Below are 24,951 nucleotides of genomic sequence, written 5' to 3'. Positions count from 1 at the left end.
TGTCATAGAACACTTCGTTCATTATGAAGAACATTGTTAGATTGACACTGCGTTTTTTTCTGCATGATGGAAATCTAGGAAAGACAAAAGACTTGAATTTTCTCAGTTGAAAGGAGATATTTGATTGGCACTGTTGTTGCTGTTATGTATAAGCACCAGCAAATCAGCAGTAAAGCGAGCAGACCTGAAATAGATGAAAACCTGTGCAACACCTTAGTATAAAACGCAAAGATGCTCAATTTAAAAAAACAAAAGGCATTAGCAGCATACTGCTCCTACAGTGTTCTCATGAGTAGATTCTGTCCCAAAATAAATGTACAGTACTGTGATCTAGTGTGTGACCTGCACACTGAAATAAGCAACTCCACCAGTGTCCTGCAAGGGCAGCTGGCTCTTTGAGCTAAGATATTTATATATATATATATATATATATATATATATATATATATATATATATATATATATATATATATATATATATATATATATATATGAATATGAGAGAGAGAGAGAGAGAGAGAGAGAGAGAGAGAGAGAGAGAGAGAGAGAGAGAGAGAGAGAGGAGCATATTAACATTTTAGCTGTCAGAAATCCACACATTTCTGATTGTTTCCTCTTTTAAAGATTGAAGTGCATCACCGTGCACAACTTGATAGTTATAAAATACCACATACATTTGTCGCCTTGCCCCAGGGTAAAAACATTTTAGAAAAGCAAAGTTTCTTGATAGAAAAGATAGTAGCCTGAAGAGGAGATTGAAATGCAAGTCATGATGAAGCAGTGTTTCCATCAATCTGAAGAGTTTAGGTTAAGTTATAGTTTAGAGTAAGAATGACACAGTCCCAGGAAAGAAACATGTTATTAGTGCACCACCATCTGAGAAAAAGTTAATTATACCCCAGTCAGTACATTAAGTACCTTTCGGACTAAGAAAATCGTTGTCTGGTCTGGCCAATCTGCTAGCCGCAGCTCTGCTGGGAGACACAACAGGTGACGTGGGCTGACTTGAAGATCCTGGAAAGGGTAGATATGACAGTGAGGTACTGCTCAAATTTTCTAATAAAAAGGATTTCCCAAAGGCTTAGATCTGCATGGCTTCCGCTACTTCTTCTCAGGGGGAAAATAAACAGAATCCAAATTGTTCAGGTCAGATCCTTTAAAATGTACGACAGGAATGACAAAAGGAACTTCTCACTATCCCTGTAACCAGGAACCAGGTGAGTGCAGCAATGGATACTGCTGCCTGAGGGCACTGGCAACAATCCCTGGCTCTCTGCTGAATGAGGTCTCCAATTTCAATCCTTGGGCCCCTGAGGAATTGACTTACTTGATATTTTTGTTCCAGTAACTTGATTGGTGCAGACTTTATAAACACTGCCATTTACAGGTAAAGCAAGATCAAGCAGAAATGAAGAAAACCACAGCTTAAAAGGGTATATAAGGACCTTTTTATTGTATTGTGTTATATGTTCCCATGTGTTGCTACAACTGTTTAAGTAAGGTGTGTGTATTTTTTACATTTTGACCACTTATTTAATTTTTTTAATTGCATTCCCTGCATCAAGATGGCTTCCCATGTACCTCTCAGAACTACATTTTCTATCATCCTCCTGCTCACTGGTAAATGGGCAGCAGTGTGCAGTAGTGCAGTAGGGCTCGGGACTCTTGACTGGAGGGTCGTGGGTTCAATCCCAGGTGGGGGCCACTGCTGCTGTAACCTTGAGCAAGGTACTTTACCTAGATTGGTTCAGTAAAACCCAACTGTATAAATGGGTAATTGTATGTAAAAAATAATGTGATATCTTGTAACAATTGTAAGTCGCCCTGGGTAAGGGCATCGGCTAATAATTATTATAATATTTTAGAAGTGTAATTATTATTATTATTATTATTATTATTATTATTATTATTATTATTATTATTATTATTATTAATAATAATAATAAATCAATCTGTTACATATGTGAGCAGGAGAATGATGGGAAATGTAGTTCTGAGAGGTCCATGCAGGTACATGGGAAGCCATCTTGAGGCACAGAATGCAATTTAAAAGTTTTAAAAAAAAGTGGACAAAAAAAATGAACTAAAACAATACACGCATCTTACTTAAACAGTTGTAGCAACACATGGGAACATGTAACACAATAAAATAAAAAGGTCCTTATGTACCCTTTAACTAAGGGATATAGTAATTTATATCAACATTAAAACTCGTAACCCAATATATTGGCTAATAGAGTGTGAATGACCAGAAATAGTGTGTGCTTTAAATAATACTTGTGTTTTAAAACATATGCAGCTTAATTATTGGCATGAATAACAAATTCAGCTGTTTTCATTCTAGAACCCTTTGATATAATGAGTTTGTGGATAAAGTTACGGCAAGTTTCAGAGTAGCAAAAAAAAAAAAAAAAAAAAAAAAAAAAAAAGACATAAAATACAAACCACAGGATTGTATGTTAGTGCATGTGTTTTTCCATCAACCACATTATTTTGCATCAAAGATAAGAGACACATTTCAATTTATGTTTTACAAAAATGCAGATTTTAGAGAAATTGAATTCGGATTGTTACTGAATGGTTTGTGATTACTTCCTGGTTTCATAATTTTATTGAGATCTGTTAGTAGTAAAGTCAAGTCCCATCAGTGTTTGTTTCTAAACCTGGCAGCAACTATCCAGGGAATTAGGGATAATTAATCCATGAGGGTTTTATTTTTGATGAGAGGAAGTGGAATAAATAGAAACCGACAGCTATCCATTACCACAATTCTCTTTATGCTTTTTAAATTCAAATTTAATTTCCTGATTTGATTGTTTTAATAAAGCAATAAAAGACCTGAGGAAAACAGCTGCCTATGTCAACGCTAGGCCCTGGAGACAGTGGTATCTTTCATGGAACCGGTTGCTATGACGTTTATGAAAACACATTAGGAGTTTAAAGCATATTCACCAAGCATGCCAATTAAAATACTTCTTGGAAATGAATAAGGATGGCACCACAACGGTGTAACTAGACAACAAGGCATTTTTATTTATTTTTAAGATGCACATTTCTCATCTTTAAAAACAAACAAAACACCTTGTTAGGAGCAAGACCAGAAGTCAGACTAAGTTTATACCTTTATAAGGTCCTGCTTCTATGATTCCCTCTGTCGTTGCCCCATAGTTACTTGAAGAGATGTGGGTTTCAGACAAATTCAGTCCTCCAGACATACCATGTTTCAGGTCCTGTGAAATATGAGAGAAGAAAGGAATATTCATCCTTAATTCCCAAATTAAAGCACATTTAGGCATTTCGGTTTGTCACAGAAGGAAATGTAGAACACAAATGTGACATTGTTCTATGATCAATCACTTATGATGTCACTATCCAACTTTTCTGAGTTCTACAGGATAAAGATACAGTCCACAGTATGGTCTAGAAATGTACAAGAATATTATAATTAAAACATAGCACACAGTCAAAAATAATAAATCGTCAATAGTTCAATAACATGCTGCTTTTAAAAATCCTGTGTTTGCATACCATGATGAAGTTATTACCAAAACATCAGCAACATAGATCAAAATAGGTGATACAGTAACAAGGATGTTTTATTAGCGATGGAGACTGTTGTCTCCAACCAGAGCCGTAACTAGGGCAGGGCGAGCAGGGCAGAAGAATTACATAATGTGCCATATACACACACACGAGAACACCCAGCCGTTCACACAATACATGGCCCAAGATTAATGTGGATAAATTATTGATAACGTTTGTTTTTCTTCCGATCTCAATGTTACCATCACAACTTTTTTTTTCATTTATATCAGGAGAGCGCTCATGACTCACAAGGTGTATGGAAAACAAAGCAAATATTACAGTGATAACATTGTACCCAAGTGCATTTTACCTGATTAAATCAGCTTCATGTTTGATGAGGAGAACATGACACATTACATTGCTACAACACCTAGATCATTTTTACATTTTTCATTAGACACCACAAAGAACTGTTTTGGTACAGTATTTATCAATTTTAAAATCATTCTTTTTTTATATATATAAATTTAGTAGACTGCCATTTATTTTTATTATTTTCTGCAATTTTGGATTTCCAATTATTTTTAGGCTCAGCTCACGCTGACTTGGGAGGGGCGAAGATGAATACACGCTGTCCTCCGAAGCATGTGCCGTCAGCCGCCCGCTTCTTTACATACTGCAGGCTCACCATGCAGCCACCTCAGAGCTACAGCGTCGGAGGACAACACAGCTCTGGGCAGCTTACAGGAAAGCCTGGCCAGACTGCAGGGGTCACAGGTGCGCGGTGAGCCGAGGACACCCTGGCCGACCTAAGCCCTCCCCCACCCCGGGCAGTGCTTGGCCAATTGTGCACTGCCCCCTGGGAGCTCCCATCCACGGTCGGCAATGGAACAGGCTGGACTCGAATCGGCGACGCCCAGACTATAGGGCACATCCTGCACTCCACGTGGAGTGCCTTTACTGGATGCGCCACTCGGGAGCCCCCAATTTTAAATTATTTTTAACTGGCATTAGGGGATTTGAAACGTGTACTTTAATGATGCTTTCATTCTGTTCTATCAAATTTCCCTCATAAAAAAGCATTTATACTGAAAGCTGTGCATTGAAAAAACAAAAAACTCTCAAGTCAGAAATCTGAGAACTACAGTAAGCTGAAGTCTATTGGCATGGTATGCTTTTGATAGGTTATGATATGTTCTTTTATATGCTAGTATATGTTTTTTATGATCAGTTTTGTTTTGGTTTTCTTGTTATTTTCATTTACATTTTGTTTTAATAATATATATATATATTTTTTTTGGAGAATGTCCCCTTGTTTGGACAACTGCAAAAAAACTCAGAAACACCTCATCTACTGGGATGCCACGACAAGCTTCTCTGTAATTATAAATTCACACACTGCAGGAGGGTTACTACCTGCTAGCTTAAGTTATTCTGTATTCTATAACTCATCATGAGACTACAGCTAATTTAATCTTCAATCTCAAAGTTATTGTAATTAAAAAGCAAGGAATCAGAACAAAAAAGTAATCTGATGTGGCATTCAATCCTACAGTATTATATTTATTGCCAACTTCTCTTCCTAATCCTAGTGTTCAAAGAATCAAAAAGTTGCCATTTGTTAGGCAACGCAATACATATGTATAAATGAACAGAATCACCAGGTAGGATAGTTGTGATCCTTAAGCTTTTTCTCAATGTTCTGTAACTCTGTTTGTTGTTTTTCTTTTTCAACAACCATTAAAAATAATTTAACAACCAAAAGACCAACCAAGCTTAATTGGTTAAACAAACTGAAATGTAACTACTGAAAAACATCAAAGCCTCTCAACCTTTAGAAATAATGCATGTATGCACTCTTCACTTTATGGATTGCAAAACCTTTTCAGAAAGTGGCCTTTGTAGAGCAGGTATATAATTAAAATAAAGAGATTGTTAGGTTATCATCATAACCCTGGTTCCCTGAAATAGAAATGTAACCATTACCTCATGGGAATTAATTTGTCCCTTGCGTCTGACTGAGCGGGTTCCCGACTGCCATTATTGAGAACCAAAGGGGACAATGGGTCAATTCTTGGGAGGCCACCTGCGCTCTCCCTAACAGTTGCCAAAAGAGGCTCACCACTTCTGAGTAAAGCTTCCATTCTGAGGCACTGGGGACTCCTCTTGAAAAGAGGTCCGCTGCCCAATCTTTCAACCCAGGCAGATGTACTGCCCACAGTGAGAGGAGGTGATGGTGTGCCCACAGCAACAGCCGGAGGGCTACCTGATGGAGGCCGGGGGACCTGAGGCCGCCCTGGTGGTTTATGTAAGCTACCACAGTAGTGTTGTCAGTCCGGACAAGCACATTGAACCTCCTGTAAAAAATTCTGCATGGCCAGAAACACTGCCTGCAGTTCCAAAATATTTACATGGAGACCCTGCCACGGGGGTCTCCATACTCCTTGTGCTCCCCTGCCGTTCCACACGGTGCCTCAGCCAAGGCTGGACGTATCTGTGGTGATAACCTCCCTTCTGGTAACGCTGCCCAGTGCTACTCCTAAGCGTAGGTGAGCAAGGTGTGTCCACTAGGATAGCACCTGCAGACAGTGCCGAGACACTGTCAGCAGACGGCCTCAGTTTAAAGCAAGCTGAAAAACCTGGTTGTTGAACCAGCCTTGGAGAGGGTGTATGCGCAGAAGACCCAAAGGAAGGATCTGGGAAGCTGCTGCCATCAAGCCCAGGAGCCACTGAAATATCACTACTGTGAGCTTTCTGTTGAGCTGAATCAGTTTCAGATAAGCGGCTATTCTCTGCACTCTGTCTTCCGACAGACTGGACAGCATGGTCCTGGAATCCAGACGCACTCAAATAGAAGGCTGCCTGTGAAGGTGTGAGCTGGCTCTTTGCATAGTTCATTGATAGACCTTGCCAAAGCAGGTGGTCTGTGACGAGTTTCATGTGAGCCCCTGCCTGACTGGAGATTGAGCATAAATGAGCCAATCGTCCTGGTAATTGAGCACCCTGGTGACCCTGAGTCTCAATGGGGCAAGAATAGCCTCCATGCACTTTGAAAAGGCACGGGAGGGCTAAAGAGAGGCCGAATGGCTAAATCTGAAACTCGTATGCTGGAAAGTAAACCTGAGGTACCTCCTGTGCCCTGATTTTATCGGGATGTAAAAATAAGCATCTTTTAAGTCCACTGTAGTGAACCAGGTCACCTGGCCTTATTGAACGCAACAGTTAACATTTTGAACTTCCGTCGACTCAGATATGGATTGATCTATCCGAGGTCGATGATTGGTCCGAGCCCACCATCCCGTTTGGGCACCAGGAAGTACCTGGAGTAAAACCCTTCCTCCAGTGAAGAGGATGAACTGTGCAAATAGCCCGCTTCTGCAGCAGGGCTGTCACCTCCTGACACAACACCAATGCGTCTCGCGGATCCGTAACTAACGTTGTAGTCACACATCAAAATGGAGGAGGACCGTGTCTGAATTGCAGAAAATAGCCGGTCTGTACAGTATTGAGCACCCAGGTGTCCAAGGTCCATTGACGCCAATACTCCAGGTGACTCCCTGTAAAGGGGCCCAGGACCTGTGACAGCAAATTGCTAGGGTTGCTGCTTTGCTTTAGGCTTAGCCTGAGGCTTTTTTGAAGTTTCCAGTTTCCTCTTTGCGCAGACGCTGGTCGGTTGTGAAAACCACCTCTGGATTTAGCAGGAGCTAAGAGACTATTTAACAAACAGTTCTGGTAAGCCACCAAGATGCTGTTGTAATTGCCCAGCCACACAGCAAGCACACCAAATGAGTAAACCGCCTTGAGAATAATCTCCGAAACCCTACATTGTTTATTCGGGCAGATAGTGTCTTTGTTCAAAAGCACTAGCTTTGGGGCTTGCACCAGTGATGCAATAGCGGCATCTACTGGTGGAAAATCAGACAAGCCAAGCTTTTCTGCCTCATGTAAGCTGGACAGCGTCCCCAAGGAAAGTGAAACAGTAGGATGTACCAGAGGAGACACCCAAGAAGGAGCGGGATCATCCTCAAAAATATAGCGTTTCCGCTTGTCATCTACGGGCCATGGGACATTTAAAACATCAGTGGCCCTCTTAATCAGCGGCAAAAGCTCTGCCGACAATGATATGTGCTACCAGTGTTGCGCTATCCAAGTCACCCTCTCAGAGGGGAACTCCTGATCGACCACTTCCTCAGAAGCAGCGACAGACAGCAGATCCTCTTGCTCAGAGGGAGCAGGGGTAGCACTGCGGTTGCGCAGTAGCTCAGCCAACATGTTGCCCTGCTGGAAGACCACCTCCCAGAGCTTATCCAGCTGCTTCGAGTTCTCCGATCTATGAGACCAGTGGCTCTTTCTCTTCCTCTTCTTAGGAGGGGAAACCGGAGAAGGGGAGGGAGAAGGAGAGGATGAGGAAGACCGTGAAGCCGGTCGGAGGTTCTCTTAGTCTCCCTAGGCACAGAGCCCTCATGAGAGGATATAACCCTCTCTTTTTGAGCTAAGGAAGGAGGGGAGCCTTGTCCAGGGGGAACAGACGAAGAGCGCTCTACAGAGCTGCGTGACACTCACTTCTCCAATGTACGCTTAGAGAAAGACACACAAAACTCACAGGAGCTGCGGATGGCGAGTGCATCTTTTGCATACTCCGGACCCAGACAGGCAGCGCATCTGCCATGCCTGTCCTCCATGGGGAGACCCGTCTTGTATACATCGTAAGAATGAAACCCCAGCATGATGTAATCGCAGTAGTGTGCGATGCAAATGACCGTCGGCTGTAATTGCTATAAAACAGTATAGCATATATCACTAGTACCCAAGGGAAACTGTGAACAACACACGCAGCAATGTTTGCTATGCAACCAGCAATGTGTCAGCAGTGGTAAATGACTGCAACCAGATCCACCGATAGATCAGGGATGGTACCGTCTAGCCTTGGCTACTTTTAAATACCTGCACTGTGCCAAAGCACTATTACAGAACTGTATAGAATGCTTAAACAACACCCACACACTATTATAGTACAATGTATGGTACCCCCATTAAGGTATGGTGCACGGTACACATGATACTGTGCAACTGGTACGGTGTACAAAGCACAGTACTGTGCAAACAGTACATCCAATACACACTAAAAAGGGCAATCCCAAAGGGTCTAGGAATAAGAATACAAAGAATATGCTCAAAAGAAAGTGACTGTCAAACAAAGAAATGTATTAAAGACAAATCTTTAAAAAAAGGATACAAAGAAAGAATTAGAGACGGAGTTAGAAAAGTGGATAAACTGATGATCTACTAGATTATAAAAATAAAAAGGTCAAGAGAGTCCCATTAGTAATGACTTACTCTAAACGTTTGCCTAATATTTCTAAGATAGTTTGGAAACACTTGCGGGTTCTACATAAAATTCAGAAAAACTTAAAAGTATTTCTTAAGGCCCCAGTTGTAACATTCAAAATAGAAGCTAATTTAGGTGCTATTTTAGTTCACAGTAAACATAAAAGAATAATTGACAGAATTCTACAAATACTTGCACTAGTACATGTAAAGTGTGTAAATACAAGGACAAAAGTAAAAATATAATTAAAACGCAAGAACACCACATATCCACTAAAAACTAATACCTACTGTAAAAATAGCAATGTTGTTTATGGAATAGTCTGTGAAAAATGTGATGAAATAAAATATGTTGTGAGGCTGAAACAACTTTATATAAAATAATTCAGAACCACCTTTCATTAATTAGAAAGAAAAAAAAATGAACCAATAGTACAGCACTTCACCAGTCAAGGACAGGTCCAGTGGTTAAAGAAAAGGGCTTGTAACCAGGAGGTCCCCGGTTCAAATCCCACCTCAGCCACGGACTCATTGTGTGACCCTGAGGAAGTCACTTAACCTCCTTGTGCTCCGTCTTTTGGGTGAGACGTAGTTGTAAGTGACTCTGCAGATGATGCATAGTTCACACACCCTAGTCTCTGCAAGTCGCCTTGGATAAAGGCGTCTGCTAAATAAACAAATAATAATAATAAATGATGTAAAGTTTGTAGTATTAGAACACACACACAAACACACACACACGCACATCACACACAAGGGATGGAAAAAAGACTCCTATTGCTATTGCAGAACGGTTTCACCCATTCCAGGTTTTACAACGAGCTTGATTAGCCCCAATGTGAACAAGTTCAGGGTTATCTTATTAACCCTTTCAGTATTTTTCAGTGGGATGTTCCCCCACAAGCCATTTTTTGGCTGTAGTTGACTCGCTTCCTATAAAAATTCACTAAAAATCTATTTTTTACAGTAGCATCTTGGAAATGGTGTCCTTTTTTTCAGAACACTCTGGGGAACACTATAAAGTACTTCAGAAACCATACAAACCAGCTCCCACCCCCAAACAAAGTATTTTATTTATTTATTTAGTATTTTTTATTATGTATTCTGCTTAGAGCTACATGCATAAAAACATGTTACGCTATGACCCGTTTTTTGTTGAAAAATATTGAAGTTTGGTCAGATTACAAAACATTGTTTCACCTGAGTGATTGCAATGACAGAATACAAGTTTATTCTCAGAGTCTTTATAAGCAATAATGGACACTACTCCAGATTTATTTTCTCAAAATAATTATTGACAAATAAAATAGTTATTCATTTTGTTATCATCAGTAATAAGGAAAAAAAAACATACCTGATATATTTAGTTCATGAAATAGTATATGCTTCTATCCACTTGTTTCTTGATATTTATAAATCTTGTAAAACATATATATTAAAACACATGAGACAGAATAGATGTTCTAATATAATTATAAGTCAAATACATCACATTTACAGTTTTTTTATTAGCTCCAAACAAGTTCCTGTGATGTTTTGTTTCTGCCTGGCTGTTGTAAACTGTCTCCCTCCTTTAAATGCCCCTCTCAGAGACTTCACACACACGCAAAAAAAACCCTATCAGGAAATGAACGTCAGTCCCTCCCCTATGCAATGATATGTGTTTCAAGCCTGTACTGCAAAGTTATCAAAACAAAGTGCTTTTTTTTATCCTATTTACACGATCGCGGTCCTAGAAGCCCACTTTGGTGTTGTCTTGAGCTCCTTGCAAAACAAAAAGTCTACCTTTATTCCACACATGCCGAACATAGGCGAGTAAATGGGACATTTTAGAAATGTCTTTGGATTCATCCAGTTGTATAGAAAAATCATTGCCATGCAGCCGATCAGTGCACTGCGAAACTATGTCTTCCGACATAAAAGCGATCCGTCATTTGACAGTGTCATCTGACATTGATATTTATGCCAGTTCCTTAGCCTTCTGCTCTCCAAACAATTCCTTTACAATTTAAATGGCACATGGCATTATCAACTCTTCAGCAATCATATGCGATTTTTTTCTTTAGCAATTGTCTGCACCACTATGTACGATGACACTATAAGTTTGTTTGTTTTTTTACCCGCGGTAGTTGTGGATTTCATTACTGCTTTAGTACCAAGCAGTTCCTTAGCCTTTCACTCAAAAAATGAATGTTGCTTGTTTTTATATATTTCATGCCTAGTAATTAAATGTCTCTAATTTGGAGGGTTTCAAACATTCATTGGACAGTACTTGTGCACAAATTACACACTGCGGTTGAGGTATATCTCCACTTCCAGTACAAATAAAACCGAAATTCAAGTCGCTGTCTTCGTATTTCCTTAATTTTGCAGGGTTAATAACGGCTTTATGTTTTTTTACTCACAACACCACCTCCTCGCTGTTCTTCACCCCTTGAACATGTTGAAGGAAGATCAAGTGCACCAATGAAGAAAAAAAAGCAACGTTTCAGTAAGACAGAGGTAAAATAAATCTAATTATCTATACGAGGATGGTGCGATAGTATTCTTAAAGTTTTGCTGTAATTCGTGTGATCATATCATTAAATATAATAATGCCAGTCGTAAACACGTAGAGAATAATTAAGCAAATAAGCTCTGTTCACACTTGTATCGGTACGATACTAGTACAGTTTGTTTCGGTATGGAATATACTGCGAAACCACTTTCTATCCTGACTTTTCAATACCGGTACAGTACAGATACAGTTGCGATATACCAGTCCACATTCATGTATGTTTAAATCGACAGTGTTCGTGTTCTGAACTCGTTTCCATGGTAACCGCTGTCACATCTGTTAGAAATGGATCCGTTGTTACCGTAAAACTTCAATTAAACGCTTCCAGCGTTTATTTACGATATTTGCCAGCAGACCCGGCCTTTATTTGAGACCGCCGTTTTTACATTAGATCTCCAGCTTCACATGCTTCATGCGGTCATTGAAAAGCCGCTAACACACAGCCTTGTAGCAACATCGTAACTCAATTTAAACACTCCAGCAACTTTGTTAAAAGGTTGAGTGTCGGAACTACAGTTTTGTTTTATAACAAAATTACATTGTATTGTACACTCTCAAGTATTATTAGTCTTTTTATATGCACTGGTTAACAAAAAATGAATGTTGCTTCAGTGGTTAAAGAAAAGAGATTGTAACCAGGAGGTCCCCGGTTCAATTCCCCGCTCAGCCACTGACTCGTTGCGTGACCCTGAGCAAGTCACTTAACCTCCTTGTGCTCCGTCTTTCGGGTGAGATGTAATTGTAAGTGACTCTGCAGCTGATGCATAGTTCACACACCCTAGTCTCTGTAAGTCGCCTTGGATAAAGGCGTCTGCTAAATAAAACAAATAATAATAATAATAATAATAATAATAATAATAATAATAATAACAAGGATACAGTATGCAAAACATTGGAAAATGAACAAACAGAAGTACGAATTTGTAGTTTAAAAATGAATTAGATCTATCATTGTTAATAATAATAATAATAATAATAATAATAATAATAATAATTACACTTCTAAAATGTTTTTAAAAATGAACAAAAGCAGTAAGTATCCTTATCAAAAATAATTTATTGTTTAATCTCAAGGATGATTCAAAATCAGAGGCAGAGCCACAATAAAAACATAAGAAAGTTTACAAACGAGAGGAAGCCATTCGGCCCATCTTGCTCGTTTGGTTGTACATTGTTAATACAACAAAACACGTAAAAATACACCAAGAGGTTTGTATCTGGCCTACTTTCAGCACGCTTACAATTATCAAAACGTAATAACTGCATTAAACAAATATACATTACATATAGGCCTACCTTAAATTACGTTTTCTATTATTATTATTTATTAATCCTGAGGGTCACTTTCATCGCTGTCACTTATTAGCAGTTCATAACGCTCAAGTAGGGTTACCATATTTGAACTTACAAAAAAGAGGACACTCTGGAGAGGGGGGGTTGGTGTATCTACCAACTCAAGTTGTATTAATATGTGTTTGTATTTAAATGTACCTTTTTACATGTGGCGAGACATTTTCTTCTGTGCTTCCTCCTGATGTGCTCATCAAGTAGCCATAAAAGAAAGTCTTTGTCTGAAATGTGATCCCTTTCAGTGTCTATTTATTTTAAAAGAGTGTAATGGCCTAAAAAAAAAAAAATTAAATGTCTTTTTACATCCACCAGTCCTTTTTCAGTCCTCTTCCTCCTGATGTGCCCATGCATACTTCTCTGTAGATCGCACCTTTCTCAGCAGTGGTTGATTGCTCATCAAGTAGACATGAAAGTCTTTGCAAGACGTTTGTCTGAAACTGTACTGTATAAGTAGAATCCCTTTCAGCGGCTCAACAGTCAAGTGGTTCCTTTCCTTTGTCCACTGGCTTTGCATCAGTGAGAAAACTCGCTCTACATTTGATGTTAAAAAAATGTCTTCATCACCGTGGGTAGTTTGTCCTGTGACAGAAAGACCGACTTCAAGGCCGGAAACATCTGTAGCAGCCTTGTAATGCCTGGGAATAAGGACAGCCATCGTGTCTTGCTGTGAGAAAGCAGCTTTCTGTATTTGATATCAACAAACTCACAGTACTCTTTCAGATGCTCAGTTCGGACAGTATAGATATGAAAGTATTGGTAAACTTTAAAAATAATGTTCTCAATGTCAACATCCAGTGTGTCTGCCCCATGATGGTCACAATTGTTCAAAATGTGTGCTGGGCAACCCACACAGATTAAAGTCCTCTTCTGCAACAAATTCTTTAAGTTTGTAAACACGTTCTTTCCTTCTTCATCACGCCGGAGTCCTCCGAAATTTGTATTGCAGTTGTCCCCCGTAAACGCGATACACTTCTCAAACAAACCGTTCTTTTCCAGAGTTTCCTTGACGTATTTGACGTATTGCGCAATCGTATCGGCAGTCTCATTGGGTGTGTTCTGGACCTCGATTAATTTTGACTGCAAACCGCCGTTCTTCCAGTCAAAATACTGAATTATTACTGGGAATATTTTCACTGAACCGTGATTGCTTCCATCTGTAGCAATTCCACAGTAAGCTATGTCATTTTCTTCAAGCGCTTTTAGAGCAGTGTCAACAGAACGCGGTGCAAGCAGGCCCGTATTAAGGTATTTGGGGGCCCAGGGCTACTGACATTTCAGGGGCCCCCTTGGAGAACCCCCCCCCCCCCCCCCTCCCCAGCACAAACTCATACAATACCAACACAATAATGTCATTCGAATAGACAGTGGACAGCGTTACCACTCACATCACAGTAGCTATGGCATGCAAAATAGTATGGTAGTCGGTACTACCACTAGCTCTCATTACCGACTGCATCGTTTCGAATTAAATCAACGCTAGTTGTAGTCGGTGGGACCATGTTTCAGGCAGCACAGCATGATATGACATTAGACAAAAACATAGTGTAGTCGGCGCTACTCTCAAGCCTCCTTAACATTGCAAAGTATAAAGACACATTTGACTTACCATTGCTAGATCTTATGCTTTCTTGCCTTAAAACTTAAAAAATAATTCCTTACTAATGTCCGTGAAGTCCAGTTGGCGAAGCAGGTCATGTTCAGTGAACATGAGAGTTAAATGATTGAGTCATTAAATTCAGTAATTCATTAAATTCTCTCTGAGGCGGAAAAAGTACTGTCTTACTGGCAAATAAGGGGACACTTGCTCACCTAGTGCGACCTCACCTCCTCAGTTATCGGACCCCAACATGCCGTATCAGAGCTAGCAATAGCATTATCTGTTTTGTCAGTTTCTCTCGCCTTAAATTGGCAGTTCAATGGCTGGCTCTCGTTTTTCTCCTCTGCTGTAGTGGCTGTGCACTCAGCGCTAACCGACTCGCTGCTCTCTGCTTGCTCCTCTGACTCGTGTGGCTCTTCCTAACTTTTCATTCTTCTGACACTGACTTTTAAAGAGTTTAGTGAGTTTTGGGGTACTATTTATAACCTCCTCGAATTTAGCTAGTTTGAGTTTAGTGATTTTTCTTTTTTTCGCACCGCTACTCAGCTTTTCTTATTTGAGTTAGCATAAGATTTTTTTTATTTCGTCAAATAACTACGGCATGCCAAAAGGACACAAAATGTTTTAAAAAATAGGCAAATTGTTTAGTTTAGTACGTGCTTTTTTATTTGCCAACCGTTATCAGTTTGACTTTACAGCAATGGTCCTCAAAGTAATTTGGGCACGGGCATAAATTGATCTTACTTGGCTGTTTGCGGGCACGCTGACTATTGCATAGGTTCTTATAGTATAACGTTATATATAGAGTTTTAGTGGGAGTTATTCTTTGTTTACGCTGATAAGGCCAAGTCTCAGGCAGTAATTGTGTGTGTTGCGCTTATTTTTCAAATAATTCATATAAAATACGCAATGCAAATATTTTTAAATAACATGTTTACATAGATAACCATGAATAAACTAAAATAAGAGGATAGCGTCTCGCTTTGTGTCAATTTGTCAAATCTGTCAACACTACTCTTTTTTAAAGATCGCTCATCTCCCAGTACAATTATTCAGAGAAAGTGGATTTGTAACTAAATCTACTACGGTGTTTCCCTTGTCTGGTGAAATTAAAAATATATATATAGAGAAAATTCAATTCTAAATACTGAAATGTATTATTTTTCTCAATAACAGTAGGCGAAATTCAGTGTTTACCCGGCATATTAACAGCCCGCCTCTGCTCACGAATGATTGGACAGCTGTCGGATCTTTCACTTTCCCATTGGCTACTCACTCGCCTTCAATTTTCATGCAGAATACCGTGAACGGCCTCTGCTTAATTATGATTGGACAACTGCGTAAACTTGGCAGATATTTGATTCTCCTATTGGTTAAACTTACTGTCAGTACCTGCAACTGAAACAGACAGAGTTAATGTCCCACCCAGCTAATTTATGGTTGGGCTACCGCAGAGAAAATGCAGATATTCAGTTGGATGATCGTATCACAGAGGTACTTCAGGAAAGAAAAAAATATGTCGAGTACGTACAAGCACAGCATAAGCGAGCAGCACAGAATTTGCCAGCGGGCACCACTTTGAGGACCACTGCTTTACAGGGACGACGGGGCCCCGGGCTTCAGCCCATGTAGCCCATTGGCTTAACACGGCCCTGGGTGCAAGCACAGAGTTAACAATCGATTCTGTCTTGGTTCGAGCACTGGAACATTTTCGAGCTATCTCAGAATCAGGGAATGTCTTCTTCAACAAGACAGAAGTGCAATCCATTGACTTGAAACTATTGTGATGCTTAACGGTGTGAAATGCTAGAGCACCCTCAGCTGCAGTAACAGCATCCTCTGATTTGCTGCCTGGTTTTACAAAATAATCTGTTAATTTTGCGATGAGCTCTCTCCTCGAACTGCCTTCTTATACTTCTAAGAATCCACATGAGATTGTAAATCAATAGCACCTTTATTTGCCACAGAGACGCAAGTACCAGCTCTACATACCAAGCACTCGACTTTCCATTCTACTCGACCACTTCGAAAACACGGAAATTTTGTTTTTAATACTGCAGTCAATGCCAACACTTTCGTTTTGGCATTGTGTTCGGTGGTAGGTGTCTTCATTTAAATAAAAGTGTTCAACAATTTAAAATCAAATTCTAGACTATTTCGCACCTGCTGCCACTTACCCCGCTTCTAGCTCTGCAGTGCCAGTTGGCTATGCTAGTGCCTGCACTATGGAAGCATATTGCTGCCACACATAAAAAAAAAAAATTATGACTTAATTACTTGATGACGATCACGTAATTGCGTCATAGGGAACTAACACCTCGTGGAAGCTCACAGGAGCTGCTGACAATCCTTAACAGTAAGTTCCAAAGAGTAGATATTATTAAAGTAAATAATACGATCGAGGCTGTATGCTAGTTCAGTTTGTTCTTATTACGTGATAACTCCATATCACGTAATTACGTGATATATCAAGCTATACGCTTCCGTACTGCACAGAAGTTAAAGGCTTCTTCTAAACACGCACGGCACACACCGTTCGTTATAGGGTATACGCACACTGGGAATTGTAGTTCAACGGAAAGAACAGGGCAAAATCCCGGACATTTTTAGAAATTTAAAAAACCCAGCCGGACGGAGATTTAAGGACCAAAAAAGGAGGACATGTCCGGGAAAAAACTGACATATGGTAACCCTAGCTCAAGCTCCTCCTCATCTTCAATGGCAATGACAGAGAGCCGGTGTTTAATGCAGACCCGGCGTTTATTTACAATATTTGCCAGCAGACCGGTGCTTATTGGAGACCGGCGATTATTTGAGACCTGGCAATTATTTGAAGTTTTACAGTATGTAATACAGCATGTTTTGCCGTCCTGTCCATGTACAGTATTTTGTATTCAATCATTATTAAGAATGCAAAAAGATAAGACGAACAAAAAGCATGAGGTTGCCAAGACAATGCAATGGGCTTGCATCACGGCTTTGGGAATGCATGTTTTTTTTTTGTTTGTTTTTTTTTTAAATATTCCCTCGCAAGGGATTTTATTTTAGAGCGGTACTAAAAGAGTACGCTTTACCTCAAAGTCATTATCACTAATTTTGTGGAGATTATTTTGTCACTTATTTTGGTGTAGCCATGATAAAGGTACTGCTCACCGTACAATATAAAGCTATTTAAAGTATTTAAACTGTAAAGCAAGATGTGCACGTGCTTCAGAATATTGACTTAACTGTAATCGATACCGTGTCGGTTTACCTGTCCACACTTAAGCTGTTCTCTATTAAATGTCTTCTGCCATGTGTCTGCCCAGTTCTGAATGTTGTCTTGATCAATAAACGTCTTGTTTAAATTTAAAGTAAATTGTAAAATAGTTGAGATACTTGTGTTGGAATATTGTTTCAAAATTGTATAATGCAACAAACACATTACAAGCATTAATGTGTTTCTCACTGATAATTTATCCTTTCTCAGTATCTAAAAAGCTTAGTGGGTTGTATGTACTCCATGCGCTGCCATTGCTGGTAGTGTCACGTGAGCTGTTCAATGTGATGATATGTAAATAGATACTGTTCGCCTGTGGAGCGTATCAACTTCAACCTCCGTCTCGATCTCCTGCCTGTCACTCAGCAGTGAATGCACTCACCCACATGGCAGACGGCTACCCTGTCACTAGCATTAATACCCTGTATCTTTCTAAACATGGGATTTAGGCGAGCTCCCTAATAAAAGCTGAATCTCAAAACAGTAACTGTGTAAATATAGTAATTGTTACAGCTGTGTATAATGACATTTAAAACAGGATTCATTTGTCCAACTTTTTTCATATCCACCCATACTCTGGTCCCACCAGTCGGATATGCGACAGATTACTGTATTAACAATTTACCTGGGAAGAATGTCACTGTCAAAGTAATCCTTGAATCCGTAATACTGTTTTTTGTTTTTTTTTTAGTGTCTGTGCTCTATTGCTCTGGGGTTAGCATACAGTAGCTTCCGTAGACTTGTTCCAGACCTTTGCAATATGAAACCCAACAGACTGTTTGCCTACTGTAAATAACTGCCTCTCCACACTGGCGCAACACTAGAATCTTCTTTCTCTACTTCAATCATATTGATTTTGTACCTGTATCTTGTTTTTTTATACACCCAACATGCAGTACGTCGTATTTCAGAACAGAAATGGATTAAGCCACAGTACTAGAAAGAGCCTGAATGCACGCCAACGGAAGCAGAAAGTACAGTACTTAAGAAAAGTCAATCGCTGTTAAGCATTTGTCAAAATGACAGTACATCTAGGTTTTATAGGTATCAAGACATAATTGTGATTAGAGGTTAAATTGGTTCAGCGTAATTTAGGGTATAGGTGGAACAAAAATAAAAAAGATGGCTACTAATGTATGTCATCCCTGTGCATTGAACAGACGGCACAATGCCCAAGTACATTGTTTGCTTTTAGGATTCATGTTAAGTGAATATGTTATGTGTAGAGTGTCACTTGCTGTATTATGAGAAACATCACGTTCATTTCACAGTCCTCTTGCTCAAACTGCACCAGACGACATTATTCAAGAGACGCCCCTAACACAATGATTAACTTACAGAATTGTCACCTGCCCTTAATTTGACTTTCCAAGATTTGTAAGTATGTTTTACTCTGGTACATAGATCCACAACCAGCATATTTCTGCCCCAGCCACCTTCATTTTCAGTTTTCAAGTCTATACTGTGTATACAATATCAGGACAACACTTATTAAGTGACTCATTGATGTGGAAAATTATAGGAATGAGAATTAGTTCTGAATTGAGCTATGACTACTAAAACTGTTTTATCGATAAAAGCACTAAACTGGAAACACAACACAATTAACTTAAAATGTACCTACTGTTTTGTTTTTGTAATCCCATGTTATACCTCCAGTTCCTTGAAGGCAGCTCTCTTCCACTTCCGCCATTAAGGCCGGAGCTCTAAAGCTGGAAGCACTTTTCAAGCTCCCTGAACACAGATGACTGGGTACATACTGCACTACATCTACCTACTTTACATTTCATTACTGCAAAAGCCTTCGCGCCGGTGCTTGTAAAACATGTTCTGCCAGTTGTTGTTTGAAGGCAATAGGTTTACCATAAGCTAGCAGGTAGTTTTGCCTATTTATGCAGGACATAACCTTCCATAAAACTGTATTTTTTGGCATTGTGACGAGGTAAAGCGATCCTGTGCTGTAATCCACCTTCCCAGCCGCCAGGGGGCTGTGAGCCAGCCTAGAAGGCCCCAACAGGGATCGTGTGACGCGGCAGTTCCGCCTTTGGGGTGGAAGTCCCAAAAGGACGTTCACCATCTTTGTTGAGGGCAACAACACAGAATGTACTGGAAAGTCCCAGAATTGAGAGGCAATTAAAAAGCCGATCGTTGATTGGTGTTCCGCTGATTTGGGGGCGTTCCGTGGCACATAAAGGGGGCCGTGCTGTAGCAGTCGAGGCTGGTCCTTGAAACTACACAGAGGTACGGGAGGTGCTGATGGATTTTTGTAAAACAAATGCTAACTGTGGTTTTTCAGCAGACTTGAACAAACTGCTCTAGAAGGGAGACAACCAACCAGGAGGCCGTACACCAGACCGGCCAGAAAGACAAGAACAGAAACCCTGAGCCTGGATAATTTTACTTTGTTGTTTATTTGTTTTGTTTGAACTCAACCTTTCAGTTAGCGTTTCTCCTTTGTTTGGTCATTTTCTTTTGTATATTGTCCCGTCCTGGTTACCATTGTCAGTAGGCAGGAGTCGGGTTTTATTTTCTGAAATGGATCCGCACTAAATTTAAAATAAAGGAAAAGAAAGGAAACTTTGGAAAACCACACCATTGTATGGGCTTTATTCTTTTTACGCCTCCACCTAACTCAGCCATTTGTGACACGCATTAATAGTGGGCCGTATGAACAAAACTTCAATGACCATTCATTGAAGCGTGTTTATAAACATTTTCTGAAGCGTTTTGAGAAATGAGAATACATCTAATAAACACTTCTAAGCAGTCGAAAAAGCTTTCGTACAGTGCAACCCCCAAAATTTGCTTTAGAAAAAAAAAAAATGGTTTTGTTACTTGGGCCCATTGTTTCAGGACACACCACTGTAATATTAACAAACAACTGGCCACCAGTTTTTGATAAGTATATTCCTTTAACTACAGCTGTCAAAAAGTAGCATAGCCTTTGATTAAAATTAATGTTAAAGTTACAAAATTCCCCACTTTCCAAGGCTAAACAAATAAATAAACATCAAAATTCAGAGACCCAGATTAGCACTAATTTAGGTAAAGTATCCCAAGACTCAATCTTGCATATTGCCTTTCCTTTATATGGACATTGTTTTATTTATTTTTGTTATTTGTCTCATACTTTTTATATTTGTAAAAGATCACGATTTGACAGAGATGTTTCTTAAACTAAATATATGCAACTCAAGTAAAGGTAAGTGTTGATTTGTAATTAATTACCTTATTATTGTATTAAGTAGAGTGCCCCTGAATTACCAGAAAAAGTGCTTATAAAGTGTCTTCTACTGTACAGACTGGTTATGTTGAGAATATTTCTATATTTAGGTGTTCCAAGCACATACAGCAAATGTGTGATATTGTAATACATGACAGTATCCTCATTAACAGTTTATCATATGCCATGATGAACTGTTAACGAGCAACCTCAGAATAACCATTCAGACTCACAGCATTTTATATGGCAGTTTCTAGTCCTCCCTTGAGTAGGTTAAATGAGTTGAGGGCTGAAAAACAACATTTCAAAAAAAAGCAGTGGCTTGGGTGCTACAGTAACTGCCGTCATTTCAGAAAATCCATTCATCTGACGTCAACTAAATGTTCTCAAATGACTAGTCTGGATATAATCCACATCCATAACAAAATTAGGACTTATTTCACACACTCATTTTTATTAGTAAACCTCACAGATCACCTTTGCCAACAGGGTGTCCCTTATTCTACAGTAGGTCCTTTACTGTAAGCTAACTGGGCTTTAGAAACTACAGTAACTGCACACACTGCGGTACCTAAATAGCTCTCATTTCCGGACAGGGTTTAACGGTTGGGTTCACAGACCCCGGTTAGCACTAACTTTGGAGAAGGAAAGAGTCATAAGAGTTTTAGAACACTGGCTGTTCAGATCGTAAAAATATACCATGTTGTCTTAAGTAGCCATAGCTTGGGAGAGTTTCTTGACTCCTGCGTAAATTATTTAGTGGGTAATGCCTGCTGTGCCGGATAGTCATTCTTAAAGGTTACATTAAAAGGGACAAGAAGTGGCAACAGTCTGTCGGTCTTAAGATTCACATACAGTATCACATCAGTGGGCATCACTGCAGTTGTGACTAGCTATTTTCCATTGAATTGAAGGTGCTTTTGATTGCATGAACAGCCTGGCTTCCAAGTGCTGGAATATTACAGTGGATACACAGCTGCACCTTTCCTTAAACAGATAAAAACACACATTTGTTCCTTACAATTTAATTAGATTTACCATGATGATATAACCAAACAGAGTTTTTTACTGCCCTTAAATCATTTTCATTTTTTTTTTTCTGAGATCTAAGCTTGCCAGTTACATTCACACAAGAGAATTAACAGCAGAAATGTATAAATTAAGAATTACCATCTGGAAAATATCTTCACGTGTGTCATCTGAATCTCCGTTACTGGTCACTGAGATTTCAGCGGCTGTGTTTCTTGGTGATTCCTGGGCCATCTTAGTCTCCTAGAAAGAAAAAAAAAATAATAGGGGTTTGAAGGCATTTGTCTGGTGAAAGCATATCAAAGCCAGTTCTAAACACGGAATAGGCTGTCAAGCAGTTAGTGCTTAACTCTCTGTGTGAAAAGCATTCACATCTTGAATTGATAAGTGCGAATAAAACTGAAAACCTGATGCATCCCTTAGGCAAACTCCAACACCTACATTGGGTTGACATTGGAACATGCTGTTCATCACTGTAGTTCTAATACTGGTAGGTCTGCATCGTGGCGAAACTGACTGAAGTAAACAATAACAATAACAATAATAATAATAAAATACATAAATACATAGAAGTACCAATACATCATCTTCATAACTTTAAACACTAAATAATATACTAATTCAATAAAAAAATCTGATGTTGTACTCTAATAGAAACTTTCAATAAAAACGTCTTTCTTTTTAGTACTACTACAACAACAACACAATATTCTGTGGCTTATTTTATTAATGGCCAGAGGTGACTTACTTTACTGTAAGTAGGCAATGCTCTTTTCTCACATTGTAAAGAAGGAGGGCATATATTGATGGTTTATTCCAAATGAGCATTCTTAATTATTAGAAATTTTAAAACGGTTTGTGTGAACTCTATTGGAGTTCATGAAGTTGTCCTGCCAAAACTTTGAAAAAAACATTATGCATAACAAAACAGATACATAGATATGAAACGTAACATGGTACAATTATACACACAGAGTTGTTAGAATTATGAACATCAACAGTTCAGACAATTGTTGATCCCACTATTATAACACTGGTTGAAACAGATCACCACCCGTGCACACTGTGAGAATACAACAGTTTGGTCACTTCTTGCTGAACTTTAACCTGGCGCCATCTATGGGTGTGTGACAAAAAGACAATGATTCTTGGTGGTAAATCTCCCTCTCGAACTGTAAGGGCGCTAGGTAACAGGAACAGAGTACCCTGGACTGCTTGGCCTGACACTTCGTTCCTCGGGTTAAAAGTAAGTCGGTCATTTTGAAAAGGGGCGGAGCTTCGGTACATTAACTCATCGACCCGGAAGGGAAATGATGTGGCAGCCGCGGATTAGAGGAGTATAAGTAGGGGTCGAAGCGACGTAATCTGTTCTTTCGTTTTGGTTCATGAAAAAGAACCCGGAAGGACCTGCGTTTTGTGTGTCCGTATCGTGAGTGTGTGTTTGTTTTGTCTAATTGTTACTTGTTATTATTAGACAGCTAACACGTTCCGGAGCTGTCGCCAGAGGCCAGCACAAACCCGGAACAGCACTGCACTTGTATCACAAATAACTGTATTGTCAACACGAGCACTAATTCACACACTAACGGACTTGTGTATGTGTTTTGTGTGGGTGTACAATAAACAGGACTATTATTTCGGGACAAACCCAGGGATTACAAAGTAAGTAATATACACGCTGCTGTATTACTTACTATAATTATTGTTTACTGTTTGTTTTGCCTCTCAGGCACTGGACATACAAACCCATTAAACTACTTTGCACCTGGATTATAATTGCCTGTCTGTGCACACTTTTAACCACTTTGCCACAGGGTGTCTGAACCCTTTGCCCACATCAAAAATAAAAAAGTAGACATACTTGATCTGGGTACAAAAGAACAAGTGCTGCTTCTTCTACTACTCCTACTCCTACTCCTACAGTGCTACCCCGTTATAACATGGTTGTCGGGGTCCATAATTGGAGGCCGCGTTATTTGTGTGTTTTGCCTTAGAACGAATATTGGCATTTTTGTTCATAAAATGACTTACAACTGCAAAATTAATATTGTAGCATACTGTGGAAAATGAAGGAAGGAGAGACACACAACATGTACAGGTACTCGAATCCACGGTTTACTGGGACGATTATTCCTGGCCCCGGTCAGCCTGGGCCACACCAAAAACAACAAACTTGCACACATTCACATAGCAGCTTGCCTGACTCAGCTGTCAGCGTTGATATGGGCTTTCATGTCCCCACCTACCCAGATGTCAATCAATCCCGGCTGAGGCAAGCTTACCCAGGTACAAATCTTGAACAGGATACTGTGTAAGATCCTGAAGGATCCCATAAGATCCTACAACAGGATTTTGTACTAGATCCTGTAAGATCCTACACATGATCCTGTAGGACCCTACAAGATCCTGTAGGATCATATACGGGATCATGTAGGACCCTACATTATTTTTATTATTATTTGTTTATTTAGCAGACGCCTTTATCCAAGGCGACTTACAGAGACTAGGGTGTGTGAACTATGCATCAGCTGCAGAGTCACTTACAACTATGTCTCACCCGAAAGACAGAGCACAAGGAGGTTAAGTGACTTGCTCAGGGTTACACAATGAGTCAGTGGCTGAGGTGGGATTTGAACCAGGGACCTCCTGGTTACAAGCCCTTTTCTTTAACCACTGGACCACACAGCCTCCTTACATGATCCTGTAGGGCCCTACCATATCCTGCAAGATCCTACACAGGATCCTGTAAGATCCTACACAGGATCCATACAGGAACAGGATCCTGGTCAATATCCTGTACAGGAACAGGATCCTCGTCAATATCCTGTACAGGAACAGGATCCTATTTAGGATCACATTACAGTCCTATACCAATCCTAAATGCTTAGGATCTTGATCAGGAATCTGAGTATTTTAGGAAATATCAGGACCCCACTTGAAATTGATTTGTCAGGATTGTGAACAAAATAAGCAATACAAGATAAAGATCCTTGAAGGTCAAGGAATTAAGAAAAGAAGTCTGGATAACTAAAATTCAGTCACATTAAACATTAAACCTTATCCAGGGCAACTTATATTTACTA

The 24,951-nt window shown here is 39.6% G+C and overlaps 1 protein-coding gene across 4 annotated transcripts in view; it reads right to left on the bottom strand.

The window, feature by feature from the left end:
* LOC117421263 (arfaptin-1) overlaps positions 1-24,951 on the bottom strand; it is a 54,173-nt gene that overhangs the window by 12,261 nt on the left and 16,961 nt on the right. For 3 of the 4 annotated variants that reach the window (XM_034035421.3, XM_034035424.3, XM_059028870.1), the window contains 3 exons: positions 22,010-22,111; positions 3,122-3,230; positions 919-1,014 (listed from right to left, as the gene is read on the bottom strand). In XM_034035421.3, coding sequence (XP_033891312.1) covers positions 919-1,014; positions 3,122-3,230; positions 22,010-22,111 — 307 coding nt within the window. The remainder of the gene's footprint in view (positions 1-918; positions 1,015-3,121; positions 3,231-22,009; positions 22,112-24,951) is intronic. The other variant, XM_034035423.3, reaches the window with a different exon arrangement.

Source organism: Acipenser ruthenus, chromosome 1, assembly GCF_902713425.1.
Source record: "Acipenser ruthenus chromosome 1, fAciRut3.2 maternal haplotype, whole genome shotgun sequence".
Lineage (NCBI taxonomy): Eukaryota > Metazoa > Chordata > Actinopteri > Acipenseriformes > Acipenseridae > Acipenser > Acipenser ruthenus.
This window is presented reverse-complemented; position numbering and strand designations above follow the sequence as displayed.